Source organism: Schistocerca serialis, chromosome 6 (assembly GCF_023864345.2).
Source record: "Schistocerca serialis cubense isolate TAMUIC-IGC-003099 chromosome 6, iqSchSeri2.2, whole genome shotgun sequence".
Taxonomy (NCBI): domain Eukaryota; kingdom Metazoa; phylum Arthropoda; class Insecta; order Orthoptera; family Acrididae; genus Schistocerca; species Schistocerca serialis.
The window spans coordinates 533,609,325-533,636,076 of record NC_064643.1 but is presented as its reverse complement, the minus strand read 5'-3'; the positions used below and the strand labels follow the sequence as shown (position 1 = coordinate 533,636,076).

The following is a 26,752-nucleotide window of genomic DNA, read 5'->3' as shown; positions in this document are numbered from 1 at the left end:
GCGTGCTGCTGCCAACCAACCTGTGGGTTGATAACCGAAGAAGAAGAAATCTGAGGAAACTTGGGTAGCTAGTTGGATAGCCATAATTCCATTCATTACAGCAGTCACTTTACCTTTTTCAAAAATTCATTAATTAAGAAAGTATCCTCAGTTAAAGGTTTGCCTTGCCCTAAGCACTTTCGTCATTTAAGCTCTTCAGCTTGTGTAATTGGCAGGTTTGGTGTTAAACTTTTGTTGCTATGATTTTCCTGAATCGTATAATGCATTTAGTTTCCAAATTAAACCACTAATTAGAAAATAGTCCAGATTAGCAAAATTATGAACATCAAAATTTTGCGTGAACATAGGTCCACTTGTAGGCATACAGTGTATCATTCAGACAGTACCTTGAATTTTTGTACTTTTGTGATCACTTAACATACAGTTAAACCAAAATATTATTGGGCTGAATGAATTTACAACAGCACTAAATAGCCACCTTGCAGTATTATACACAAAATGTGATTATGGAGTTCACAGAATATCATAACACCAGTCTTTATACACACCCCAACCATATATTGGCAGTTAGGATTCAACCAGTGAATAGCTGTGTGTAACCAGCTGCCTTATTTGTAAAAATTTTGGAGCTAGCAATCACTAAAGCAACATATCTAAGTCAGATCTTGTAATCACAATATGTACATAAAAACCAGTGGTGCTGCTGCTTGCAGTGTGGTTGCAAGTGCAGTGTGGTTTTTATGTGAATACCGGGTTGGTCCCCACATCCTGCCTCAGTTACATGACTCACAGTCATTTAAAACATGTTTGCACTATTTCATGATTTACACTAGACGCAAACAGCTTGGGTGCTCTGATTCCATCCAGGGGTGTACGGGGTGGTGGCAGGAAGGGCATCCGGCCACCTCTTCAAATTAACCATGCCAAATCTGATTGTAACAATGCCGACCCTGTGAAATTTGCAGGACAAGGCACAAGCGAAAGAAACAAAGAAAGAAAGAATGTGAAAGAGGGATAAGAGAAATGTTAGTTGTGAACTTGTTCAAAAGGTACCACAGAATTATTGTACCAGTGTTGGACATCGAGGAGTAGGATCGCTTGCTTGGTTGACTCAGTGACATACAACAAACTGAAAATTAGATGAGGGATTGCATAAAGAAATGGTCTTTGCTCACTTGGGTGCAAGTCAAAGTAATTATGCCAATACGTAAACTAAAAACCTATGATGTTGTTTGTGTTATTTCTTAATTTAGTTAAATAGTCCTAACAATTTTCAGCAACGGACTAAGAATTTAAAAGTGCTACCAAGGAAGAATAAGCAACAAGTGGCAAGTACATTTTGCAGTTTAACTGACTGATGGGATGTAAATTTTGAGACATTTTGGGGGAGTGTTTCTCCTTTCAGGTGGTTTTAAATGGTAGTAAAAGCTTTCACAGAGAAAGTACTTAATTTGTTCCAGATAATATATAATAATGGAGTTGTTCTTTTGTGGCTAGCTAATGCCGCGCGGGATTAGCCGAGCGGTCTAAGACGCTGCAGTCATGGACTGTGCGGCTGGTTCCAGCGGAGGTTTGAGTCCTCCCTCGGGCGTGTGTGTGTGTGTGTGTGTGTGTGTGTGTGTGTGTGTTTCTCTTTAGGATAATTTAGGTTAAGTAGTGTGTAAGCTTAGTGAGTGATGACCTTAGCAGTTAACTCCCATAAGATTTCACACACTTTTTTTTTTTACTAATGGGTGTGCATGAATATTTAAGAATACCATTTGAGAGTCCTGTTATTGACCAAGTGTGCCAACATGTGAAGGTAAGACCATTCTAATAATGGAATCAACAGAAGTTGCTCACTACTGCAGATACAGCACTTGTAAGTTACAAGGCTCTAACGGAGGGACATTTTGGTATGGAAATGGTGGCAAATTTCAGTGTAGAAGTGTTTTTAATAGTTGGTTGATTTAGAAAGAGAATTAAAAAGCTGTGGAACATCACTGAGATTTGAGTAGCTTTGTAAAAAAGTGGGAAGATCACATTTAACTTACATTCTGTGAATTAAGTTGTTATCATGGTTTGGTGCAACTCTCCATGCTAACAGTGCAATCCTCTACATCTCTGCATAAATACTCCAACTTATGTTTGTACCGACCGAGGTGTCGCAGTGGTTAGACACTGGACTCTCATTCGGGAGGACGACGGTTCAATCCAGTGTCCAGCTGTCCTGATTTAGGTTTTCCGTGATTTCCCTAAATCGCTCCAGGCAAATGCCGGGATGGTTCCTTTGAAAGGGCATGGCCGACTTCCTTCCCCATCCTTCCCTAATCCGATGAGACCGATGACCTCGCTGTCTGGTCTCCTTCCCCAAACAACCCAACCCCCAACCAACTTATGTTTGTCTGAACCCACTTACTGTAGTCAAGTCTTGGTCTCACTCCAATGTTTACCCCTCCCCGTCCTCCCCACCACACCTTTTGCTCCATTACCAAACTGACAATTTCTTGATGCCTGTCAACGTATTCCTTGCAGTGCCGCAAATTTGTTTCCTCCCCAATTCAATTTGGTATCTCTTCCGTATCTAATCTTCAACAGCTTTCTGTTGTACCACATTTCAAAAGCTTGTACTCTCTTCTTGCCTGTTCATGTTCATCATGCACGTTTCACTTCCACAAAAGACGCCAGACAAATACCCTCAAAAAAGACTTTCTAACATTTACATTTATATAGTGTGGTACCAAATTCCTCATTTTCCAGAAAATCTTTTCTTTGTATTGCCAGTCTGCTTTTTATATTCTCTGTATTTTGCCCACCATAACTTGTCTTCCTGCCTAAATAATGCAAAACAAAATGCATTAGCTACTTTGAGTGTCACACTTCTTAATTTAATTGCCTCAGTATCACCTGATTTAGTCTGACTACATTCAATTAACCTTGTTTTACTTTTGTTAATATTCATCTTATAACCTCTTTTCAAGACCCTATCCATTCCAGGCAACTGCTCTTCCAAGACTTTCGCACTCTATCTCAGAATTACATCATCAGCAAACCTAAGAGCTTTTATATCTTCTCTGCAAAACTTTAATTCTTTTTCCAACTTTCGCAGATCGCTCAGTGTACAAATTTAGTAAGCTACAACACTTATCTCACTCCCTTCTCAACTACTGCTTCCCTGTCATATCCTTCAAATCTTATAACTACAGACTGGTTTCTGGACAAGTTGTGAATAACCATTAGCTCCCTGTATTTTATCCTTACTACCTTCAGAACTTCAAAGAGTATATTCCAGTCAACATTGTCAAAAACTTTACTTAAACATACAAGTGTAAATGTAAGTGATGTAAAGGTAAATGTGTTGTTCTTGAATCTATCTTTTAGATAAGTCATAGGTCAATATTGTCTCGTGTATTCGTATTTTTCTTCAGAATCCAATTGATAATCACAGACGACAGCTTTTAGCAATTTTTCCATTCACCTGTAAATAATTTGTGATAGTATTTTGCAACCATGACTTACTAAACATAATGGTTCAGTAAAATTAATCCCTGCAAGCAGATGTCACCTCCGGAATTTTTACATTCTTCTTTACATCCTATTCCCAAGGTCCATCTTCAGCTTTAGTCTTCTGTTATTCTGTCATATTCTTCTCGGAGTGTTATATCTCTTATGTTCATCTGTTTCCTGTGTCATTCTGTGTTATTGTCTTGAATTTCATTTTCCATGTATAGTTCTGAGTGTCGTCCTTCCCACTTTTCAGCCTTCCCTTCTTTGTTTAGTGCTGGCATGGCATCTGAGCTCTTAATATTCATGCAGGTGCTTTTCTTTTCTCCAAAGCTCTCATTATTCATGCAGGTGCTTTTCTTTTCTCCAAAGCTCTCATTGCCTATAGACTGCCCATTTTTCTATTTTTTTATAAGCTGTATTCCCTATTGCCCTTCATTGGCAGCATTTATTTATTTATTTATTTATTTGTTTTTGTACATTCGTAAATTAAATGCAGTATATTGTGTTATGCAATATTTCTACTGGGCCTTGCTCTTTTTCCAATTTCATCTCCTGCTGCCCACACTACTTCACCTGTCAAAGCAGCTCGTTTGTCATCCATTGCATTCATTTTCCTAGTCCCAATCAGTTATTGCCTAATGCTCTGTTTGAACTTCTAATCATCCTCTGATGCTTTCAATTTATCTGCTCCCATCTCCTACATCTCTTACCTTTCTGCAGTTTCTTCCATTTCAATTTGCAATTCGTAACCAATAAATTTTTATCAGTGTCCACATCTGCCCTTAGAAATTTTCTCCAGTTTAAAATTTGGTTTTGAAATTTTTGTCTTAACATTATGTAATCTGTCTGAAACCTTTTAGAATCTCAATGTCTCATCCATTTATGCAGCCTTCTTTTGCGATTACTAAATTGGCGATGATGTAAGTTGTGCTCTGTGTGTGCGTGCCTCCTGTACTCTCCAGTTGAGTGTACAGGTGTTTTCTTTCAAGTTGTTGTCAAGTTTCCATTTTCTACAGTATAGACAAAAGATCTAAGTATGTTTCTTTCATTGAATTATGTGAAACGGAATCTTATGTGGAATGTCAGCTTGCATTTGTTCGAACATTTCCTGGTGTACACATTCCCAGTGATTCAACAATACATAGCTTGGTGAAAAAATTTCAAGAGGCTGGACGCATGTTAGACAAATGAAGGTCTAGAGTCCTTAAACTGAAAATGAATTAGATGAGGTAGGAGAGGCCTTCGGAAGAAGTCCGAGAAAATCACCATTCCATTCAACACTTCAGACTGGTGAGTAAGTAGTATCTGCTGTGCACAAACTCAAACTGTATCTCTACAAGATAGTGGTACTGCATCAACTGACTAACCCTGATATTGTTGCTCAGTGTCTTTATCGGAAGTAGCTGTTACAGTCTGTGCATGATGGGGAGGTAGATCCTGAAATGCTCTTTTTTTTCTGATTAAGTGTGGCTGCATTTGTGAGGGTACATTAATTCACAGAGCAGTGAACACTGGAGTTCTGCAAATCCTCAGCAGTTACATTGGCAGTCTCTGCAGGATGTGAAAATGGGAGTGTGTTGTGCAGTTAGTGCAAGACAAATGATTGGACCAATCTTTTTCTGTGAAACATTAACTTCTGATAGGTATGTGACCAATATACTGCATATCTCTCTCTCTCTCTCTCTCTCTCCCTCCCTCCCTCCCTCCCTCTCTCTCTCTCTCTCTCTCTCTCTCTCTCTCTCTCTCTCTCTCTCCCCCCCCCCTCCCCCTCTCTCTCCCCCCTCCCCCCTCTCTCTCCCCCCCTCCCCCCTCTCTCTCCCCCCTCCCCCTCTCTCCCTCCCCCCTCCCCCCTCTCTCTCCCCCCCTCTCTCCCCCCTCTCTCCCCCCCCCTCTCCCTCTCCCTCTCTCTCTCTCCCCCCCTCTCCCTCTCTCTCTCTCTCCCCCCCTCTCCCTCCCCCTCCCCCTCTCCCTCTCCCTCTCTCTCTCTCCCCCCCCTCTCCCTCTCTCTCTCTCTCCCCCCCTCTCCCTCCCCCTCCCCCTCTCCCTCTCCCTCTCTCTTTCTTTCTTTTAAAAAGAGAACTAACACCTACAGTCGTTTCATACAGGACAATGCAAGACCACACATCACCAATGCTTTTATGACAGCAATATGAAGTGTTTTTGATGATAGGGTAGTTGACTGGCCTCAATCATCTCCAGATCTAAAACACTGTGGTTCTTATCTTAATGTTAAAATATCAGGTGTATGCATACAATCCCCATACACTCAGAACAGAAGACAGGGTTTGACTAGTCACTTCCCAAATTTTGGCTTCAGGCAAATGTCAGGATGGTTCCCTTGAAAGGGCATGGCCGACTTCCTTTCCCATCCTTCCCTAATTCGATTGAACCGATGATCTCACTGTTCGGTCCCCTCCCTCAAATCAACCAACCAACAAGCCAAAATTTGTCAGGTGTTTAGTAATGTGTTCAGAAGATCTCAGGCTGCACTTACCATGGAGGGACATCATTGGGAGCATGTGTTGTAAATAAAGGTGAGCTTAATTTAGTCAGACTGATTCATTGTTTACGCTCAATTTGTGAGAAGTACACGCTGCCATCGTGCAACGGATGCAGGGGGCGACAGCCAGTAAATCTGCTGAGTGAGCTCTGTGCTTCCCGCAAGCATTGTTTGTGAAACACTGTGTACATGAATTTTGTTAAAAGGCCATTCAAAAACTCTAATGTTTGCTGATGATGATGATGATACAAGCATACTAATCAAGGACTGAAACTCAACTTTACCATACACAGCCCAGATGGTATATGAACTGGTCTAAAACTGGTTCACAGGCTACACAGAACGTCTTAGTCTTACAGAGACTCATAAGATACATAAAACCAGAAAACTGTCCTTCCTGTACCACAGGCAAACGTTAATCCTCATTAACTAAAAGAAACATGGTGTGTAAAATCCCTTTCAAATGGTCCAGCTGGGTATAAAGTGAAAATGAAGTTGACATGCAAAAGTTCAGTTTTGCATGGTACCCACAAGTATTTCTCATTGTTTCAATTGAAATAATGTGTTGACTTTATTTGCATATTTACCCCTCACTGCTGTGTTCCCTTCTGGGACAGTGCATCTAAACCAAATAAAATATTTATTCGGTAGAATCAAGTAGATAACCACACTTCTTGCAGAGGCAGTTTTAAGGATCTTGGAATTATTACACTCATTTTGCAGCACATTTATCCCATAATTGTACTTTTTGCTGGTGATACAATCAGTGTCTGCTGAACTGTGATTTCCAGAATGACAATGCTGAACAAATGGATAATTTGCATTTAGACATTACCTTCCTGCGGGAGCACAGAATGGAATTGTATAGCCTGGTGTAAAAGTCTTTAACAAGCTCCCAGCTAAGATGAAGAAAGACATTAGGCACCACTGCCAATAGAATATTTGACTGTTTTCTGGAAGTAGCCATAAATGGTTAATTATGTCATTTTATGCTCATAAGATGCTCAGTATTCTTTTACAAAAACTGAAATGAAATTCAAATAATTTGAAAGCCCACTAAAATGCTCCATTTGTGTCACTGGCGAGCTCACTGCTGCTACTGTTATAAAGCTAATTCACAGTGATGCCTTGTTTTGGAATTTATGTTTTGGAAAATGGATTACAAATGGGCCACACTGTACAAATGCACCCATAAAAAAAAATTGATTTGGACTGTTCCAGAGAATGAGAATGTACGTAAAAATTGGTTGCTCTGTACCACTATGTCGATGCTAAAGTTCCCTTACTTAAATTAAAAATATGTTACAGTCTGAAGTTAACATTAATTTACCTCCAAGATAGGGTTGCCCACTGCTACAAAAAAGGATAGCATCAGTCGTTGAAATTAAACTCGTGGTAAAAATTATTACTCATTATTTGCAGTTCAGTTTGTAGAGCAGTGGACTGTCAAATATCAAAAATGATAATTGTAGGTTGCTGTTAAATCTAGCTTGCAATAATATTTTAACTTATTTATAAAACAAATCAACAGTCCTTTCGAATGAAAACAGCATCACAATTACAAAACTTCACCACAATTAGAAACAGAGTATTATTGTGTTTTCCTTGGTGTTTACATGCACTTATATTTGCAATACCTGTTCACACACACCTCATTCAAAAAGATAATTTCTAGTTAATATGACCACATGCTTTTTACTTTATTAGAAACAATGTTGTTGTTTATATATGTATACTGTCCAGCTAGGATTCTCACTCTTTAAGTTTTGAAGTTTCATCATCTTACATAAAATGAAATTCAGTCTGCTTCAGACACTGACATTAGTTTACACTCGCAAACGGCACAGCCGTTAAATTTGTATTACCTGCATGTCATACGTGCTTTATATCTCTCTGCATCCAAAACCTCGTCGTCTTACACCTCATTGTACTGTTGGAGTGTGGTGTTATCTACACTACTAGCAATGCTTTCCAAAACAGGTAATTGTTTGTAAGCAAAGTACATGCATTTACCCTCAGTTGCCCATTTTTCAGGTTACGATTGATGCCAAGCTATATACAATACATCCCAGCCTCGAAACAACTGCTACAATGAGTGCCTGCTAACACTTTTTTCATCTTTCATAAAAATTTATGATCCTTCCAGGATACAAACCTGTGTTCATCTTACCCACAGTCACACATGCTATCCGTTGCACCACAGAGCGTGTGCATCTGGCAGTGTGTCTGCTGAGCATCTTGTGTAGCAGGAATCGGCATTAAGCTTTGCCAAGAATAATTTTATTGTGCTTTGGGTCATTTTTCATGACTGATAGTTGACAATTTAGATATAAGATACAGAACCATTTGCAAATGTTCCACAGTTCCTTAACGATGTTGCAGGGAGCAGGGAAAAGAATGTCCGTCTTTCAGATATCACTGCCCGAATTGAGTGGAGCATAAATGCATCCATTTTCATAAGGTTTCCATTATCGGTGTTCAGAAAATTCCTTTCAATTGTTACTTAAGTTGCAAATGCATTTTCCACCACTAAATAGCTAAACTATTTGCAGAAAAAATACAGAAAAATGTAGTAACTGCGGCTAACATTCCTGTAACACACATATAGCTTCATCTTACTCCTAGTCTGTGACATCACCGGAGCTTCAGCCGATAACAGTGTGTTTTCGATCACTTGAGCAAATCTTGGTATTTAATCACTTTTAAGCTTTAATTACATAAAAATAAGAGATATTTTGTGAGAATATTGACCGTATTTGAATGTTATAATCACTCCGAATAACAGCAAACCGAACCATATTTTTAACATAAGAAAATAGCCTACTCAAAAGAAAATTAAAAGCTCATCACATTAGTCACTACTGCAAATTATCTGTTTAGATTCAAGTGTTAAAAATTCCTATAAGTATTATATTTTAAACAACTTTCCATCATTACAGATGTAGGGAACTACTTTCTTTAAAAATATCAATGGATTCATGTCAACATAAAGAGATAAACAGCAGCTATTTAATAACCTGAAGAAGCAGCACTTCTTTTTTAAATGGCTACTTTTCTACTAATTCACTAGTTCTTGCTTAATTGAGGCAGGCACAAATATTATTATGTTGTTCGGCTGGATTCATTCCATGTACCTGAGGATCGTCCTTCATGGATCTGTGGGAGACAGTGAAGTCATTAATTCATTTATCATTTTACAAGTTCAATATATGATACTGATTTTATGTCCCCAATTATTGTTGACATTCAATCTTGTGATCAGTGTAGTGTGTTCATTGTCCATTGGAGTTCAGTGTGCTAATTGTATCCAGTACTTGCAGCTGCAACGTGCATAAACTGTATTGTATATTCCAGAATGAGATTTTCACTCTGCAGCGGAGTGTGCGCTGATATGAAACTTCCTGGCAGATTAAAACTGTGTGCCTGACCGAACTCGAAGGCAAAGGTCCCGAGTTCGAGTCTCGGTCCAGCACACAGTTTTAATCTGCCAGGAAGTTTCATATCAGCGCACACTCCACTGCAGAGTGAAAACCTCATTCTGGAAACATCCCCCAGGCTGTGGCTAAGCCATGTCTCCGCAATATCCTTTCTTTCAGGAGTGCTAGTTCTCCAAGGTTCGCAGGAGAGCTTCTGTAAAGTTTGGAAGGTAGGAGACGAGGTACTGGCAGAAATAAAGCTGTGAGGACGGGGCGCGAGTCGTGCTTGGGTAGCTCAGTCGGTAGAGCACTTGCCAGCGAAAGGCAAAGGTCCCGAGTTCGAGTCTCGGTCCGGCACACAGTTTTAATCTGCCAGGAAGTTTCGTATTGTATATTAATTGTTCTAGTCAAATAGTTAAGTTGGTGCAAAGTAAAGAGTGAAGTACCACAAGTGCTCTCATGATTTTTAAAACAAAGGATAAAAATCTTGATTCTACAGTGTGTAATGCAAAATGTGTTATTAGACATGGATGATGGAAAGTTAGAAGACAGCATGCAAAGTTAAATAAAGTCCCTTCCTGAATAAATTTTTGGGAATTGAAACTGAAAAATAATTATCCATGATAATGGATCCAGACCCTAAAAAAATTTCTTGCACCACACTCTTAGCATAATTGAAGATTTATATCAGTGGGCTGCACCCTTGATATATTTAAAATTTATTTAACTAGAAGTCCTAATTCTCAAGCTAAAATTAAATAAGTTGTTATAGATCTGGTTATAGCATTTACTATGTATCAGCTAATCAAACCACTTAAGAAAGTATAATTTATTGCCATGATATGTAAGCATTTGTTACAATAACTTAGTACAATGTTTGTGTGAGTACAATTCTGTCATATTCTGATTTCGCTGAAAGTTTATGTGCGAACCCCAATTACTCTGAGTTTTAAGAACTGATATCATTATGTTTTCTTTTATTACAGTATTGAAGATGATGATGAAATTGAGAGAGATGTTAGCAGAGTTGGAATTGGCCAACAAAACCGAAATTGTGTAATTCAGTGAAGCGTCGCTCCTATAATGTAAGTAATTCCAAATTCATTGTATGTATACTTATTGCAATTGGTGTACAACTCTATAAAGCATTACATTTTGTTTTAATCCCCTTCTCCAGATTACTTTCTTGTATATACTAGTAGCAATACTGACAGAGAAAGTGAATTAATTTCTTTGGAGAACTAAAGCAGCCCAGCCATCCATTTTGAGGTTTCCTGTAGAGCCCCTGTGCAACTTAAGAAAAATGTCAGGACGGTTTGTTCAACAAGGACATCACCTGTTTCTTTCATTTTTCTTCTCTGAATTGGCTATGTAGTGATGTATGAAATTTTACTTTTTGACATCTTGTTAATTGGTCAATAATGGAAGTAGGAGGAAGACCAGCTGCGGTTTGTTGGAAGTGACGCACATGTCATCACCTCGCTTGATTAAGGGTATATTGTTCCGAACCAATCGATACGTTGGGATTCTCAAACAATCATGAAAATCTTGGACAAGATTTACCTCTACCAGAAAAATTGAAGAAGTAATGAAGACCTTTAAAAAACAGTAAGGCTAGTTGGGAGACTGTATTATAGCAGAACTTTTGAAATGGTCTCCACAAAAAATAAACATGAGTTAAAATTATTAATCTTTAAGGAAATCTCAAAAATGGAAAAAAATCCAGGAGATTGTAAGGTAGTCTTGATACATTCACTACAATAAGAAAGGCAATTTACAAAATGTTAAAAATTAGAGAGATTTCTTTGCTACCAGTTGCCTGTAAAAAATTTTCCAAGATTGTACTTAACAGAATAGAAACAATATTGGGGTATCATTTTGGTGAATATCTAGATAGTTTTAGGAATGTCAGATCATGTTCTGAACAAATATGTAATTTAGTGATTCACCACAGATTACTGAATTCAAAAGATATTGTAGTAATGTTTGTTAATTTCAAAAAGACATTTGATTGTTTTAACAGATAAAGAACAGGTAAAATAATGTGAGAATTTGGTGTAAAGTCTAAATTAGCAACTCTAATCTCTCAAACGCTTACAGACACAGCATCTAAAGTGAAATTTATGGGCGAAATACCTCAGCCCTTCAGAATAAAGACAATTGCATGGCAAGATGATGGCGTGTCCCCAATTGTTTTTAATTGTGTCAGAGAAAAAAACAGTGAGAATGGAAAGTTGAATGAATATCAAAATTCACCATTACAGTTGGGAAGATGAAATAAAAAACTGGAATAAACTCTCCGATTTGTAGGCGACATTTTTATACTTAATGTAAATGTGAGTTCTTACAACACAAATTAATCTTTTAGAACAAATAGCTAATAGGTCCGGCTTAAGAATTTCTGTAGGGAAAAAAATTTAAAAAAGAAGTAACGAGAAAAAGTAGACCATACTTTTTGGCATTTATACCAAACGCAAAACAATAGATTTTCCGTAAAGATCCTCAAATATTTGTGGGATAAGATGTCAACAAGAAATTTGATCCATGAAGTACAAAAGGATTTTGAAAAAAATAACAAAAAAGCTGAAGAAACAGCAACCAATGAAATGTTTAGAGAAAGAGTATTGAATCTGGAAGGATTCCAAAGAAGAAGAGTGAAAGAAACTGCTCTGAAGTGGTCAGAAGACACATCTTTTGTGACTCCTTCCATTAAGTGTGATACTTCATTGACATCTGTCATATTCGGAGGATTCGCACTGTTGCATAGGGCCAAAACATTCTGTATGAAAGACTGTGTCATTTCCCCAGGACACTGTGCCCTGTTTATCATTTATTTTTATGCTAGAAGTTATTGCTTCTAGCTATCAGATGTTTTCTCCAGTTTGGCCTGGAGTTCATCCCAGCTATTGAGCTTCTCATAATTGTTCTCAAACCAGTGCTCGGTTGGAATATCTAAGTAAAAGTTCACATTTGCCAGACACTTATTGTCATCCTACCTCTTGTATTTGGCAACCCAGTCAAATCCTGTCAGACATTTCATTGAATCCTGACCATTGTCCCGGGTGACACTGTTGGATGCCTGATGTGTAACTGACTTACTACATTGTGGAATCCATTAGTTTGTTAAAGACACAGACGTCCTTTGGAATGAGTTATTGCATGTATTCCATTTCCTATCTGTGTACATGGCGGCTTTTACCTTGCATAATTGGAGCCACGGTGATGTAAATCTCCAGCAAACTGTGTCACGTCAGAACCACGACTGAGTCTTCATACAGAATCAGTGTCATCAGTGAAGTACAACACTTGGCACTGAAAGCATGTTTACTTAGACCACCAAGAGACAGATAGAGCTGAACTCCTGGATAGTGTGTGCTTCTATTTATACAAACATTGGGTATTTTACAATACGCAAACATTACAAACAGGAAAATTTGAGAAACTTTCAGAAATCATAAATAATAAAAGATTAGTGGTGGTTTGAACTAACAATCAGCAGCATGTCAGCCAGCGAAACGAACTGCTATGCAACGTGTTAAACAAGACAGCTCATGGCAGTGTGATTCATCTGCCATTACTTGTGGATAGTCATTATCTTCATTATTAATTATGTGTATAATTCAAGAAATGAAATGGAAGAAACATTTAAAGAATTTTCTTCTGACATCATTACTGTGCCAGCTGCCATCGTAACTTACAAGTGGCATCTGCCTAACCTAAGTTTCTGATGGTATTATGAAAAGGATAGACTGTTACTCACTGTTTACTGGAGATGTTGTGTTGCAGACCGGCACAATAAAGGCTACTAAACAAGCAGGCTTTCGACCAAAAGGCCTTCTTATGAATTGGACAGCATATGCTCATACATTCACTTACAAGGGGAGGCCGCCAATTGTGAAATTCAGATTCGATTCATACTTCGCATAATAAAAGCTCATGGCCAGAGGTGTAATGTGGCAAAGCACAAAGATGCACTTCTCAGGCGTTGTCGAGAAAATCGACAGTTAAAAGAAACTGTTACGATGAAATACTCTCTACGATTAATAATTTTCTACAGCGTTGTGGTGCAGCGGTAAGCGCTCGGGTTCGTAATCCGAAGGTCGCCGGTTCGAATCTAGCGCCATGCAAACCTTTTTTTTTTTTTTTTTTTTTTTTTTTTAGTATATATAATTCCCAGCAATCAGTTGCAACAATTATGCATATAATAAGTTGTTAAAAGTCGTTTGTCGTGGAAAAACTGGCGACTTCGAACATCATTATGTTTTCCGCAAACGAAGTTGTATTTCACAAATGTTATTAATTGTCTTCATAATGTTAACCACATATAGTTAACGGAAGACGTAGAAACGATATTCCGAAACGAATACGTATAGCATAAGTCAAACGTTCGAATTAGAATAGAAACCCCACGAACACAAATTTGCTGTGGCAGGTATGAAATATAAACTCCGTTACTCGCTCGTTACACTTGAAGGACAGATGTTGAATGGGCCGAAACGAGCCGCCACATAACAGCGTAGTTGCCTGCTAACTTCGAAAGACGGTAGATGCGGTCCCTAGCGCAACTTATAACATCGTCGAAAATCAGTGCGGACGGGAGAGCTTTGGTACACCCTGTTAAACAAACGGAAAAATGGAGGCGGTACAATTGGAGAGCGATCCGCCTTCACCAACATGCGATGTGGGTTTTAAGGGAGAGGGTAAGGAGTCATTCCAATCCCGGGAGGGGAAAGACTTACCTTAGGGGGAAAAAAGGACGGGTATACACTCGTGCGCACACACACACATATCCATCCACACATATACAGACACAAGCAGACATATTTAAAGACAAAGGGCATCTTGGGCTCTCCCCCAACCATATATATAAGTCAAACTCTTTGTCTTTAAATATGTCTGCTTGTGTCTGTATATGTGTGGATGGATGTGTGTGTGTGTGTGTGTGTGTGTGTGTGTGTGTGTGTGTGTGTGTATAAAAAAAAGTTGCATGGCGCGGGATTCGATTCGGCGACCTTCAGATTACGAACCCGAGTGCTTACCGCTGCGCCAGGACGCTCTGGAAAATTATTAATCGTAGAGAGAATTTCACCGCAACGGTTTCTTTTAACTGTCGATTTTCTCGACAACGGCTGAGAAGTGCATCTTGGTGCTTTGCCACATTACTCCTCTGGCCATAAGCTTTTATTATGCGCAGTATGAATCGAATCTGAATTTCACAATTGGCGGCCTCCCCTTGCTAGATACAACTTATCCTCTCCCTCTCCCCCCTATCCCTCTCCCCCCTATCGCTCTCCCCCTCCCCCTCTCTCACCCCCAACCATCTACCACCCCGGCCCTCTCCCACCCCCGGCCCTCTCCCACCCCCGGCCCTCTCCCACCCCCGGCCCTCTCCCACCCCCGGCCCTCTCCCACCCCCGGCCCTCTCCCACCCCCGGCCCTCTCCCACCCCCGGCCCTCTCCCACCCCCGGCCCTCTCCCACCCCCGGCCCTCTCCCACCCCCGGCCCTCTCCCACCCCCGGCCCTCTCCCACCCCCGGCCCTCTCCCACCCCCGGCCCTCTCCCACCCCCGGCCCTCTCCCACCCCCGGCCCTCTCCCACCCCCGGCCCTCTCCCACCCCCGGCCCTCTCCCACCCCCGGCCCTCTCCCACCCCCGGCCCTCTCCCACCCCCGGCCCTCTCCCACCCCCGGCCCTCTCCCACCCCCGGCCCTCTCCCACCCCCGGCCCTCTCCCACCCCCGGCCCTCTCCCACGCCGTCATCATAAAGCGTAGGCCAGCTACCGAGTTTTAATTGTGGCACTGATTATTGCTTTGTAAGGAAATATTATTCAATAGGGTGCCTGATAAACGCAGGTGATTATTGAATCCATACCTACTGCTACTCTCCTTACAATGACAATCACTATTGTTTTTAATAATTAAGAAATAAATAAATAATCAAAAGGCAACAAAAGGCATTTTATATAGAAAAAGATAAAAAGGCAACATAAAACTGTGTCGTTTCAATCACAGAGATGTAAATCATACGGATTCATGCCCAAATTAAAGATAGATGGAATGCAATTAAAAAGGTGTTCTGGTCGCTGGGCATAGCCTGTATTTGTGAGTTTTTGCTGGGTTAGGCTGATTATATTATACCCACCAAGGGAAAAAAAGTGTTAAAATTTGAATGCTGTTTTCATAATCTGTGGTTAAAAATTGATTCCAGTGTTTTTCGCCACTTCAGATATAATACTTACCTGGATTGTTAGTGTCTCCAATATCAATACTGTAGGAAAAGATAGGTTTATACTTACTGTAAAGAAGACGTGTTAAGTTGCAGATAGGCACAATTAAGACACTTACACAAAGCGTTTGGTGATAGCCTGCATCAACAGGAAAAAGAGAAACACACCCCACTCATACACACAAGCAAGCATACCTCATGCACCCATGACAACCAACAGCATCTTGGGCCGGAATACATCATTGTGTGGGATGCAAGCAGCAATCTGGATGGGGTGGGAAGGCAAATGGTTAGTAGTGTATGGTTGGGGAGAGAGACGAATGCTGTGTGGTGAAGTGTGCAGGGACTAGATTGAAACAGGCACAGTGTCAGGAGGTTGTGGGCAGGGAGATGGGGAAAAAAGCAGCGAAAAGGAGAGGAGTGGGGAAAGACGGGCAGGTGCATTGGCAGAGGCTGGTAAATGAGAATGGGGAGTAAATGATAGGATAGAAGGGGTGGAAACTGTTGGTTGGAGAATGTGGGGACAGTATGTTACCATTATGTTGAGGCCAGGATAATTCCGGGAGTAGAGAATGTATTGAAAGGATAACTCCCATCTGCACAGTTCAGGAAAGGTGGTGGTGGAGGGGAGGATACAGATGGTTCACATAGTTAAGCAGCCATAGAAATTGAGCATATTATGCTTAGCTGCATGTTGTGCTACAGGGTAGTCTACTTTGCTCTCGGCCACAGTTTGGTGGCTGCTTTTCATCCTGGTGGATATATGGTTGCTATTCACACCAATATAAAAAGCTATGCAATGTTTGCAGCAGAGCTGGTAAATGGCATGGCTACTTTCACAGGTGGCCCAGCCACTGATAGGGTAGGATAAACATGTGACAGGGCTGGAATAGTTAGTGCTAGTTGGGTGGATTGGACAGGTCTTGCACCTGGGCCTTCCACTGGGGTATGATCCTTGTAGCAATGAGTTAGGTTTTGGGAATGGCATAGGGATGTACTTAAGACTTGTGGGGGTTAGTGAGTAATGGAACACCTTTTTAGGAGGGGTGGGACGGATCTCCCTCATTTCAGGGCATGATAATAGGTAATCAAATGCCTGGTAAATGATAAGGTTCAGTTGTTCCAGTCTGGGGTAGTACTCGGTGACAAAGAGGGCTCGCCTTTGTGGCAAGTTCTTTGGGTTGGTGGGGGAATGGGAGGTGTGGAGCGAAATCGCACGGGAGACCTGATTGCAGACTAGGTCTGGGGAATAGTGCTTGTACATGAAGGCCTTGGTGAGACCCTCGGCATACTGAACACGGAAGTTCTTTTCACTGTAGATATGCCATTACCAGGTGGCCATGCTGTAAGCGATTTTTTGGTGTGAAAGGAGTGACGGCTGTCGAAATGCAGGTGCTGTTAGTTGCACTTCCTCCCCTGCTCCTTCTACATTGTTGCTGCCATCCCACATGGTAGTTACAGTCTGGTCTGAGCTGCTGGAGTTGGCAGTTACATGTGTGTGAAGTCTGCCTGCCTGTGTGCATGAATGATGTGTTTCTCTGTTTGCCTTTGCTGATGAAGGCTGTGGCTGAAAACTTTGTGTGAGTGTGTCTTAATTGTGCCCCTCTGCAACTTAATATTTCTTCTTTACAGTAAGTAGCAATCTATCTTTTCCTACAGTGTTAATATTCGTATGTGGAGTTTCCATTGTTTTATTTAGTGGCTTCAGTGCTTGTACATGAAGGCCTTGCAAAAAGAGATAAGACGGCAAACTTGATTATATAAAAGACAGAGAACAACATAAATTCTCCATTGTTAATTAGTAGGCTGTTGCATTATGGAAATGTGCCATACATGATGTTTGAATAGGTATACACAAAGGTCCATTATGTTTAAAGATTTTGAAAAATACTTAATGAAGTACAGGCTTTCCCATCCAAGCAATTATCCCTTAAAGCCAGTAGTGTGTCTGCTTGTGACTAGCATAGTGATAATGGTTTTTTAGGCCAGCTGGTGCAGGAAGGCAGCATTATAAAAATTGCTATAGTGTAGAAGTTATTTACTAATAATTAACGAGAGTTTCAAGAATTGTTAATATTAGACCTTTATTATGTTGGACAATGTACATGTTCCCTTAAAATAAACTTTCGTTGTGGTACACTTTGAAGCAATCTTCAATATGAAGCTCTAAACAGCAGTCTTGTTCTTTGAGTGTCGAGCAATTCTGTTAAAACTCATCCTTGGAAATTAATATATGCAGCATCCTTTGCCTTTTCGTTGGCTTCATCAGCGACAATGCATTGTGCTTTAAAATGTTCAGTAGCCTTCTGAATATTTTTAAACGCACTACACACTGTTTTTACACAAGTACAGTTTTGTAATTCCTGTTTCCTACTGACTTGCTTTCTGCTCGACAAAAATTTTAATGGTGGATCAGCACAGATATTTTTAAACTTAGTTGACAGAATGGAAGTTTTTAGACTTATTTGAAGTCCTGTTGTATACCTTAGCACACTAGAAGCTGTAATTTTTAAACAGTTACTGTCTGTAAAGATAAAAAGTACTTGGTGTACAGGATGTAAAACAGTTTGTCCCACATGGATGTTTGCCACAGAAATCATGAATAAGCATTGACTATTTCAATGGGATTTTTGCTCTTCCTCAAAAATTTTGATTATTGAAGGGGCATTTATTTATGCCTATCTTCCTTTACACATGGGCAGTATTGAAATCCACATCTGTTCAGCTGTATTTATCTTTCAGATACATCTGATTGGTAAGTAATTGTGATTAGAGTTTACCAAAGACAAAAGTGTCCTTGGCCTGACTGAAATTTTACTCTACAGCAGTGAATGTGTGCTGATTTAAAAATTCCTGACAGATTGAAACTATTGCAAGACCAAGACTCGAACCTAGGACCTTTGCCTTTCACAAAATGTGCCGGAGAACTTCTGTGAAGCTTTGAAGGTAGGAGCAGAGATACTGGTGGAAGGAAAATTGTGAGGGCAGGTCATGATCTGTGCTTGTATAGCACAGCTGGTAGATCACTTGATCCAGGTTTGAGTTCCATTCTGGCATACACTTTTGATCTGCCAAGAAGTTTAAAAGTCCTTGTGGGATTAAGAAAGTATTGACCTTAATGTGAAAATGAAAAGGTAATATCAAATGCACAAAATGAAAGGAGGAGTTTGTTATGTTAATTTAACCAAATGATAGGGCTTTGCATCATTTACAGGAAGAGGCCAAAGAGGTGACCTGTGGAGGATACATAATTGAATGATGAATAGAATTCCTGCACTTATAGTTGTGGTTCTTGATCCACATGCCCAGCCACTTTGATTTATAGTGTTAAAAAGGAACAGTAGCTGAAAAAAATTCTTGCATCTTGTGTATGATGTCCTGACAGACACAATAGTATGGGAAGTGGGTACAAGGAAAAAAGGATTGTTTGAAATAATGACTTATTATTTTTCAAAGAATGATAAAAATATTGTCTTGTTTACCAAAGTCTTTAGTGTAACAGTATGACGTAAAATATCATTATGTACGTGGTAATTGTTGGAATTCCTTGTCAAGTATCAAACACTGTAGTTAAAAATTTGATTTGTGCGTATCTTCTGTTTTGTCCAAAGCTTATTCTTATTTCATTTTGTACAACTTTTCTGGCATTTGTAATTTAGTGAACAGCTGTGCTATAAACCAACATGTATTCCTTCACATTTAAACTGTGGTGTCATAAATTGTGGTGTCTTAGAAATTATTTTATCGTGTGCCTATAGTGTAAAAGAGTGAGCAGGAATTTTTAATTATTTTTCTTTTTTTCCAGATACAAGACTGTATATACATATATGGCTGTCATTAAAATATTGTGCTGCCAAAGATCACCATAGTCATCATCATATCGCTGCCGTGTGCTCCTTGCTGGGTCTTGTTTTTACACTTTTTTAAAAATTGTACTCCATTATGTAATAAGAACACAAGTGTGTATATGTGCGACTGTTGTGGCTACCTAGAAATTAATTTGTGTTCTCAGTTTTTGTTGTTGTTTCTTTTGGATATGTGCAGATTCTGTCTTGGCACAATCACCCAAATCCCACTTTGTTTCTTGGAAATACAGAGAGATGTTGAAGTGCACAATGAGTCTGCTTGCATGTAATTGGCAGAGACTGATTTATTTTGTGACGCCGAAGGCTTTCCCGGCGTAATAACTGATAATATTCTGCTCTGGTGTGCAGCTGGATCATAATGTCATCTTGACACAATATTTCAACGGTCCAACTGGCCGTCATCTTCAGGTGAGAGTGCTGGTACACGATCTCACCGGAACTGACTTCTCAGCGCATGCGGCGGCCCCTATAAAGACCGCAGAAGGCCCACAACGCGTGTGCAAGAAGGTGCCGTAACTGCCCTCTAGTGCAAGCAGCCTTCTGTGGCCTTTATAGGGACCGCCGCTTCCGCTGAGAAGTCAGTTCTGGTGAGATTGTGTACCAACACTCTCACTTGAAGATGGCGGCCAGTTGGACCCCTGAAATATTGTGTCAAGATGACGTTATGATCCGGCTGCACACCCGAGAAGAATATTATGTGATTTATTTTATTTGTATGTGCTGCATCAGATTTCATGTGTAATACTTTTCTGTACAGAAATGCTGGTCTGTTTGTTAATTTATGTTAGGCCTTTTCTGTTTTTTAATGTTGCTGCTGCCCTGTCAGACACTTGTGATTTACATGGTTGTGCTTTGTCAAATACTTTCTAAAATCAACATAGTCATAAAACGCAGTTAATACAAAAGAAATGGCTTAGTTAAGGGGACAAGCAAGTCACTAGCTATCAACCATCACAGGACAGATTCATTTCTTTAGTAGTGGTATTTTTAACACACAGTAATACAGGAACATATAAGTTTGATGCTGTGTAAAATGTGGAGAAAATGAACACATTGAAAACATAGACAGCAAGTTAAATGTGGACTAATAAAGGCGAGAAAATATTTCTTGGATTTACTTTTACAGGGCTCTGAGTGATTTTGCCATCTAATTGTGAAAGTTTTCATGTCTTCTTGATTATAGATTTATAAAGAATAAGACAGAAAGCCTTCAAAATTTCTATCCTTCTTGGCTCATAAAGGTAATCGAACTTGGACAACATGAGACTAATTCACTCTTGAATGATATCAGCATGCTGCCATTTTATGAGCTGATAAACAAGCAAGTTTGTTGTAGATAACATCAGATAGACTTGGGTGGGTTCAGCTGATCAAAATTACACTTTATACAGAATTTCATGAGTGTGTGCAAGCTGTAGATGTGTGGCATACTGCAGACAATTTGCCCTGTGTGATACAAATTTTAAAAGAAAAACACCTGTTGAACATAATAATATAAAAAGAATTTGTTTTTAGTTGGAGACAACAACAGAAAATATTGTCTAAAATGTGGGAAGATATAATTACAGTTGCCTTCTGGCAACCAGTACTCTTTTAAATATTAGAAAAACAATATGCCTTTCATTACTTACAGTGATACTAGTAACAATTTTCTGTGTTTGAATTCATAATAATGGAGCTATTATGTTCAATAAATTTCATTCATGTCTTAGTTAACAAAATAAATGTTTGTGTGTAGCCTGAACTCGTATTATTAAACTCTGAATTTGGTTAACATGCTAACAAATGCCTGTGACAGGTCAGTCAATCATAGCTGATTCAGTCTTTCACACTGAAGGGTGGAAATACTTCAACTCTCTGAGTACGAAGTTCACTTGCTACATTAGCTTCTGTGACAGTGTCTCTTTAGGTCATATGTCTGCTGGTGACATGCATGCTTGATTATTATTTTTGTGCACTGCAACATATCCTGTGATATTAAACTGTCATGATTATATAAATATCGTGTCAAATCGAAAGGCATTGTGTAAATTCTCTCTCTCTCTCTCTCTCTCTCTCTCTCTCTATCTCTATCTCTCTCTCCCCTCCCTTTTCCTCATTTTCTTTAAAAATTTATGAGAATGAAAAGCATTTCTTCTGATCCATCACAAGTTTGTGGGGAACAGTGCTCCATAATTTTTATTTTTCTTAAATGTTCAATAAATATCAGCTCAGCATCAAGTTTGGTCACTGTTGCTTCCGTACCATTGACATTATCTTTAAAGCTGCATATTTGTATAATGAATATTAATAGATCAGCATTTTTTCTAGAAAAATTTACAATTTCATTACAAATTATGCTTCCATTTTATTGCTGTCATATTGGATGTGCAATTTTAAAACCTTTTAAGCTGTTTATATATTAATTTATGAAACAACAGTTTAGCATGTGGTTGTGACAATTTTTTTATTTGACGGTTGAAAGATGAATGAAACCATCTGTGTTGTGATAATTACCCTTTGTAGTCTTTTTTATGATTTATTGGCTCTCCCTCCTTGCTTTTCCCCCCAACATGTTGCACTCCTATTACATTTATAATGTTATACTCATTTTTGGTTAAATGTTTGTAAGTGGATATTTCATGCCTCAATCTAATGCCCAAAATGCACAAATCAATGTTCCATTTTCTTTGTGCACTACTGTAAGACCACCCACATGTATGTTGCAAGTTTTTAAAGTTCAAGGTTGTAAAAATATTGTTGAATGTGTATACAGTAGTGAATAATTTTTAATTTGAAGTGCAAATACTCACTAGCAACTATTTGTGTTACGGTCTTTTTAATTGTACTTGTGATAAGTTTTGTTCCTATTTCCATGATTGTGTGTCTGCAAAAGTTGAGAAATTTCTTCCTTTCTTTCTTTCTTTTTTGTGTGTTTAGGATGTGAATGTGAGTCTAATCTCAGGAATGATGTGTGTTATTCATTTACATTTACTACATTTTCTTGTTGTCTGTCTGATGAATGCTGAGTTTCATTAGTATGTAGAATATGAAATATTGTGAAGTTCTGATTGAAAGGTAATTACATTATTTTGTCTTTGATAAAAATGTACTGTTTTCTTTATAATGCTTCTTGTAATTTATTTTTATGATAATTTTCTTCTGACAATACAATCAATTTATGACATAACTCTGCAACATATATCCATTCCTTACTGTAGACCATTTTGTGCAAGATATGATTTTTTCTTTCATTTATGAAGAAACTAAAAATTTACCCCATGTTTGTAACTGTAGCTTTCATGTAAGTAATAAGATGCAAGTGTTGTAGCTGAGTAAGAAAACAGTATACAAATAAATATGAAATTGACTGACGTTTTTCTGGTGTGACTGATAGAAGATACACTTTCCAAGTAACATCAGTTTTTATGCACTTATTTTGATGGCAGAATAAGTCTTACAATTGTGTGTAAAATATTATTACATACGTGCCTGAAAGTATACATTCTATAATATGTACTGGTATGGGAAGTTCATCTGTATGGTGATAGTTTCTTGTGTGAAGGAAATTCAGTGAGTTTTGTCTTTTACATTGTAAGCTTCAGTTTTTATAGAAATACATCACACTTTAGCTGTAAAATAATACCATTATTTTTATCATCGAAATTTAAGTTGTACTGACATACTTTAGTGTGTTATATTTTAAACCCATTATTGTGTGATTTAATTTTGCTGACACATAAGGTTTATTTCAGCAGTTTCGTCAAGCAGTATGGGTCTTTTCCTTTCATTCCATGGTTTTCATAACTTATAGCTTTGTGGGGAGGATCTACAGCTACAGTAAATTGAGTATTGCAAAGAAAAATCAGTAGTTGGAAGCTTTTGTTCTATTAACATTGCGCTTATAATGCTACGTGTATATTGAGTCACACCACAACATAATTTCTTCTATCTGTATATATTCTGTGAAACTGATATTTGTTAATGTCTATATATAGATATAATTTAACACTCATGTTGCAGAGTTATTTAGGCCATAAAAGGGAATTGTCAGGGTATACAAGCACAACAAATTTCAAGGTGGGCAAGTTAGCCTATATTCACAAGTGTAATAAAGAAAATTCTGTCTACTTACAAATTTGTGCCATATCTTGTAATATTGAAGATTTGTATCATAAAGCTTCAATGTAATCATTTTTAATGGTATATACTCGTGTTACTGATTTGGTGTGTGATATATATAGTGTGTACAATCTGTTGTATAGAAATTCCCAACAGTACCTTTTTGTCTTATCAAGATTATCTGTTAGTGTAAGATGCTATATTTATTTCAATTTGGATCACTACAGTTTGCCTACAACATGGAAATCTAGGTTTTGTTGTCCCTAGTTTCAATTATGTGCTTAAAGTTGATAATACTCTTATTTCTTATTCACTAGAATACTCACTAATGCTTTTTTTTTTTTTTTTCCGTCTGTGAAATGGGAAGCAATTTATGGCCATTTCAGAATTCAGTTTTGTACTTAAAATATGATGATGTAAATGATTGCACACATCACTGAATGAGCCAGGTTGTCATTTTTACTGTTGATTTTGTCATTTGGTGCTAATGTTACCATAGTTCTTGCCATTTTATGTACAACTTTAAGTATAACTAACTAGTGTACATTTCAGAAAATAAATATTTGTGTACAATGGATTTCTTATCTTGAATTGTAGTAGCTGAGTGAAAGATGATCCTGTATATACTACTAAATATATTCCCAGTATGCAAGTTATATTGAACTGTTTGGTCAGTGATGATACAAAGCATTTGTAAAAAATAGTTCGGGTTCTATCAACAAGTGTGACAGATGTCACCGTCAAGTTTTTATCATGATGAAATTACAAATTTAAATATTTGTGTTATGTACTAAATGACCAACTCTGTAAGACCAGTAACAGCCATGTTACCAATCAAGTATAAGAGGGCAAACTTTCTGATGTGTACACTGTGATGACAAAAGTAATGGGATCCCTCCTAATATTGTGTCAGACCTTTTGCCTGGCATAGTGCAGCAGCTCAATGTAGCATGGACTCAGCAAGTCTTTGGATGTCCCCTACAGAGGTATTGAGCCGTGCTGACTCTATAGCTGTCTATAATTGTGAAAGTGTTTCTGTTCAACAAACAGACGTGGTCTAATGACACGGTGCATTGTCATCAATAACAATTCCATGGTTGTTTGGGACTGTTAAGTTCATGAATGGCTTCAAATGGTCTCCACGTAGTCAAACATAACACTTTCCAGTCAATGTTCAGTTCAGTTGGACCAGAGCACCCATTTCATTCCATGCAAACACAGGCACACCATTATGTAGCCACCACTAGCTCGCACAGTATCTTCTTTGCAACTTGGGTTCATGGCTTTGTGGGGTCTGTGCCACACTCGAACCCTACCATCAGCTCTTGCAAAGTGAAATTGGGAATCATTTGGCCAGGCCACAGTTCTCCAGTCGTCTAGGATCCAATTGATATGGCCACGAGCCCAGGAGAGGTGCAGCAGGTGATGTCGTGCTGTTAGTAAAGGCGCATGCATCGGTCATCTACTGGCATAGCCAGTTAATGCCAAACTGTGCAACTCTGTCCTAACAAATTTCATTGTATGTCCCACATCGATTTCTGTGGTTATTTCACTCAATTTTACTTGTCTGTTAGCACTGACTACTCTGTGCAAACTCAACTGCTCTCAGTCGTTAAGTGAAGGCAGTCAGCCACTGCATTGTTAGTGGTGAGAGGTACTGCCTAAAATTTGATATTGTCGGCACACTCTTGACACCGTGTATAGTGAAACATCGAATTCCCTAATTATGTCTGAAACGGTGTGCCCCATGCCTCTAGTCCAACTACCACTCCACATTCGAAGTTTGTTAATTGCCGTCGTGTGGCCATATTCACGTTGGAAACCTTTTCACATGAACCACTTGAGTATAAATGACAGCTTCACCAATGCATTGCCCATTTATAAGTTGTGTACATGATACTACTACCATCTGTATATGTACACATTGCTATCACAGATGAATTGGACTTGCGATTGACACTGAAGATGGAAATCTGATCTCATTTGACTTATTTGCGAATAAATAACATTTTGTGCAGCCACAGAGCACCAGGTATACAAAGGAAGCAGAGAAAGAGTCGTAAGGGTTTGGTGAATTTGCTATGGATATAATTAAGGCTGAAGCTGTCTGAATTACATACACTAAGTATTCTTCACCTTGACTGTAAATGAAGTATCATATGTTTGAAGAAAGGGAAATTTTCTGGTTAAAAACGGTAGTATGGCAGTCTCTTGTCATATTCTCTGTACATTCTGGAAAAAATAAGTCGGAGGAAAAGTAACTGCAAGTAAATACAAAATTTAAGGAGTACAAAGTTCATATTCCATTTAACAATAACAAAATAAAAAAAGGATGCAAATAATCTGTTGTATTTTTGGAATGTGGAACATAACTGTGTGAATTAGGGGCTCAGTAAGCGTGCCACTACGAACCCAAAAGTCTGTAGTTTGATCCTTAATCAGTTCTAGAATTTCTTGTTTCAGTTATTGCATCTCACTTCTGCAATGATTTGTTAAGATGTAAAATGCCAAGTTGCACCATGATTTGAAATTGACATTAAAATATAGGTTCCTGTCCAACCGGGTGGCTGTGAGAGTTCAAAGTTCATAGGAAGGCAAGAGTGTATGACTCGATAGAACCACACCAAGTAAAATTAACACCAACTTTTTGAGTTGTGGAAGCTCTATGTAACTACCCTTATAACAATAATGTTCTAAAAGAACAAAAGACAGGCTTGGGAACATGAACACGACAAATTTAGTTTTAATGAGCTGTGTCCAAACAGTTGAATGGTGAATAAGTAGTTTGAAACAGTTTGTTATGTACTGTTTTTACTCTTTTTCTTAGAGCTGACTCAAAAACATCCCCCATGTTGTGGAGCAAAGCATAGATTTATATTAATTGTACTTAAGAGGACTTAAGTAAATGTATTTATCAAATGTGGTGTGTGATATGGTTCTTCACCAGTTGGTTGATCATAGTTTCAGTAAACACCACTGATGCTCACATACTATGTAAATAGATCCTGGTCTAAGACTTGTGTGTTACTGTAAAAATAAGATAATTGGTAAATCCTAGAATTAGCCGGTGAAACCTAAGATATACTGTCGCAGTGTGGTAAAAGTCTGAAATTTCTCATTATGTGCATAGATTTCAAACTTTTACCGTGAGACATTC

General features: G+C 38.6%; 1 protein-coding gene across 2 annotated transcripts in view; it reads left to right on the top strand.

Annotated features, from left to right (window-relative positions):
* LOC126483731 (EH domain-binding protein 1) overlaps positions 1-24,172 on the top strand; it is a 220,675-nt gene extending 196,503 nt beyond the window's left edge. For both annotated transcript variants that reach the window (XM_050106839.1, XM_050106838.1), the window contains 2 exons: positions 10,389-10,487; positions 19,434-24,172. In XM_050106839.1, the coding sequence (XP_049962796.1) occupies positions 10,389-10,470 (82 nt within the window). In that variant the 3' untranslated portion in view covers positions 10,471-10,487; positions 19,434-24,172. The remainder of the gene's footprint in view (positions 1-10,388; positions 10,488-19,433) is intronic.
* The last annotated feature ends 2,580 nt before the right edge of the window (positions 24,173-26,752 follow it).